Genomic DNA, 2,500 nt, shown 5'->3' on the forward strand with positions numbered 1-2,500 from the left:
CTCTCTCTCTCTCTCTCTCTCTCTCTCTCTCTCTCTCTCTCTCTCTCTCTCTCTCTCTCTCTCTCTCTCTCTCTCTCTCTCTCTCTCTCTCTCTCTCTCTCTCTCTCTCTCTCTCTCACTCTAGCTCTCTCTGCTTCTCTCTCTCTCTCTCTCATTATCTCTCTCTCTCTCAATCTCTCTCTCTCTCAATCTCTCTCTCTCTCTCTCTCTCTCTCTCTCTCTCTCTCTCTCTCTCTCTCTCTCTCTCTCTCTCGCTCTCTCTCTCTCTCTCTCTCTCTCTCTCTCTCTCTCTCTCTCTCTCTCTCTCTCTCTCGCTCTAGCTCTCTCTCTCTCTTTCTCTCTCTCTCGTCTCTCTCTCTCTCTCTCTCTCTCTCTCTCTCTCTCTCTCTCTCTCTCTCTCTCTCTCTCTCTCTCTCTCTCTCTCTCTCTCTCTCTCTCTCTCTCTCTCTCTCTCTCTCTCTCTCTCTCTCTCTCTCTCTCTCTCTCTCTCTCTCTCTCTCTCTCTCTCTCTCTCTCTCTCTCTCTCTCTCTCTCTCTCTCTCTCTCTCTCTCTCTCTCTCTCTCTCTCTCTCATTCTCTCTCTCTCTCATTCTCTTTCTCTCTCATTCTCTCTCTCATTCTCTCTCTCTCATTTTCTCTCTCCCATTCTCTCTCTCCATTCTCTCTCTCTCATTCTCTCTCTCTCATTCTCTCTCTCTCATTCTCTCTCTCTCATTCTCTCTCTCTCATTCTCTCTCTCTCAATCTCTCTCTCTCATTCTCTCTCTCCCATTCTCTCTCTCGCACTCTCTCTCTAAATATCAGTATCTGTCTCTCTCTTTATCTATCTATCTGTATGAGCTTCCTACCTTGTTCTCACTTACCGGTCTTTGCTCTTACTCTCACAAACATTTATGCACCTGAACAAAAGAAGAAAAGGAGGAAGAATGGACGAACAAACAGGAATAAGAATAAACATATATAATAAAGGAGCAATAAAGAAGGAAAAAAACAAGAGTAATAATATCAAGAAGAAGAAAAATAATCACGAAGAAGAAGTATAACAAGAAGGAAAAAAATGAAAATAACGAAAAAGAAGAAGGAGGAGAGGAAACCGAGAGAAAAAGGGAGAGTCCTCACCGTGCGAAAAACTCCACCGACGGCCTCCCTGCTTCCTCTGTGTTAGCCGTGAGTCCCAAGCAACTGAAATCCTCCAGCTGGTCTCTGCTGAGTCCTAGCTCGTCCTCAGCCTCCTTGATGGCCGAGTCCCAGATCTGGAGAGGTAGGACTATCAGCTGGCTAAGAGGTTTGAAGGTTTAAAGGGCATGGCGTGGGCAGTTTCTATGGGTATCTGCAGTTTGTGGGGTTTTGAGCAAGTGAAGTTGATGTATTCATACACGTTAACATGTACATATACACGCACAGATACATGCACATATATGTAATTTATTCCATATCTAGTTTAAGTCAACGGCAATAAAATGCATGTGTTTTAAGCATTCATGGGTTATAGTTAAATCATGCTTGAATATCAAGGAAGATATTATTTTGTCCCAGAGGCAGACAGTTAGCCAAAAACTAGAATTCAAAATCACCACATTTTACTCAGGAAAATGTAATGTGTTATTTATTAGACAAAATATACGACATAACTTTATATAAACATGTAAACACAAGCCATTTCTAAATCTGGAATGTCACTGTAAAGCATCCTTTCGAGTAGATATGGATTTAGAAAAAAAAAAAAAAAAAAAAAAAAATATCGTAAAAGTCTATTTAATCATTCAACTACAACACTAACAAAGCAAGGTGTAAAATAATGTAAGTTTCTGCGTAACCATTACAGTCCCTGGGGAATTTTACGAAGCCAGTTTGCAAAAAACAAAAACAAAAAAAACACGAATAGTAAATTGCAACAGTATATATATATTTCTATATTTTTCAATAATCATAATTTGTTTTACCTCATTCATAACAGCCTCGTTGACACTGTCTGTTTCCATCCCTGGCTTGAGTGACCCGTCGGGCGTAAAGACGTGATCGGGTTCAGGATGGCCTCCCGCCCGGTCAAGGAAGTTGGGATACTCGACCAGCCACTCAGCCCGACGCGCCACCACCAAATACTTGTCCTTCGTCAGTAGAAGAACTCCCACGCCTGCGAGAGTGTGTGAGGTTTATTTTCAATTTTTAAACAGTCCTTTTATATTCCTTTATATATCTAAATATATATATACATATATATATATTTATCTATTTCTTTATTTATTTATTTTATTTTATGATTTACACACACACACACACACACACACACACACACACACACACACACACACACACACACACACACACACACACACACACACACACACACTCACACACACACACACACACACACACACACACATATATATATATATATATATATATATATATATATATTACGTTGTTTGATATTCCTTTGGATTCTCGTTCAGTTTCATTTGTTCGTAAATGTGTAAATAGTAATCAGCATTGTTCATTAT

The 2,500-nt window shown here is 40.1% G+C and overlaps 1 protein-coding gene across 1 annotated transcript in view; it reads right to left on the reverse strand.

The window, feature by feature from the left end:
* LOC125035067 (uridine diphosphate glucose pyrophosphatase NUDT22-like) overlaps nucleotides 1-2,500 on the reverse strand; it is a 5,576-nt gene that overhangs the window by 1,465 nt on the left and 1,611 nt on the right. The window contains exons 2-3 of the mRNA XM_047627178.1: nucleotides 1,943-2,133; nucleotides 1,119-1,252 (exon numbers count right to left, since the gene is read on the reverse strand). Of these exons, the coding sequence (XP_047483134.1) occupies nucleotides 1,119-1,252; nucleotides 1,943-2,133 (325 nt within the window). The remainder of the gene's footprint in view (nucleotides 1-1,118; nucleotides 1,253-1,942; nucleotides 2,134-2,500) is intronic.

The sequence above is a fragment of the Penaeus chinensis genome, chromosome 19, assembly GCF_019202785.1.
Source record: "Penaeus chinensis breed Huanghai No. 1 chromosome 19, ASM1920278v2, whole genome shotgun sequence".
Lineage (NCBI taxonomy): Eukaryota > Metazoa > Arthropoda > Malacostraca > Decapoda > Penaeidae > Penaeus > Penaeus chinensis.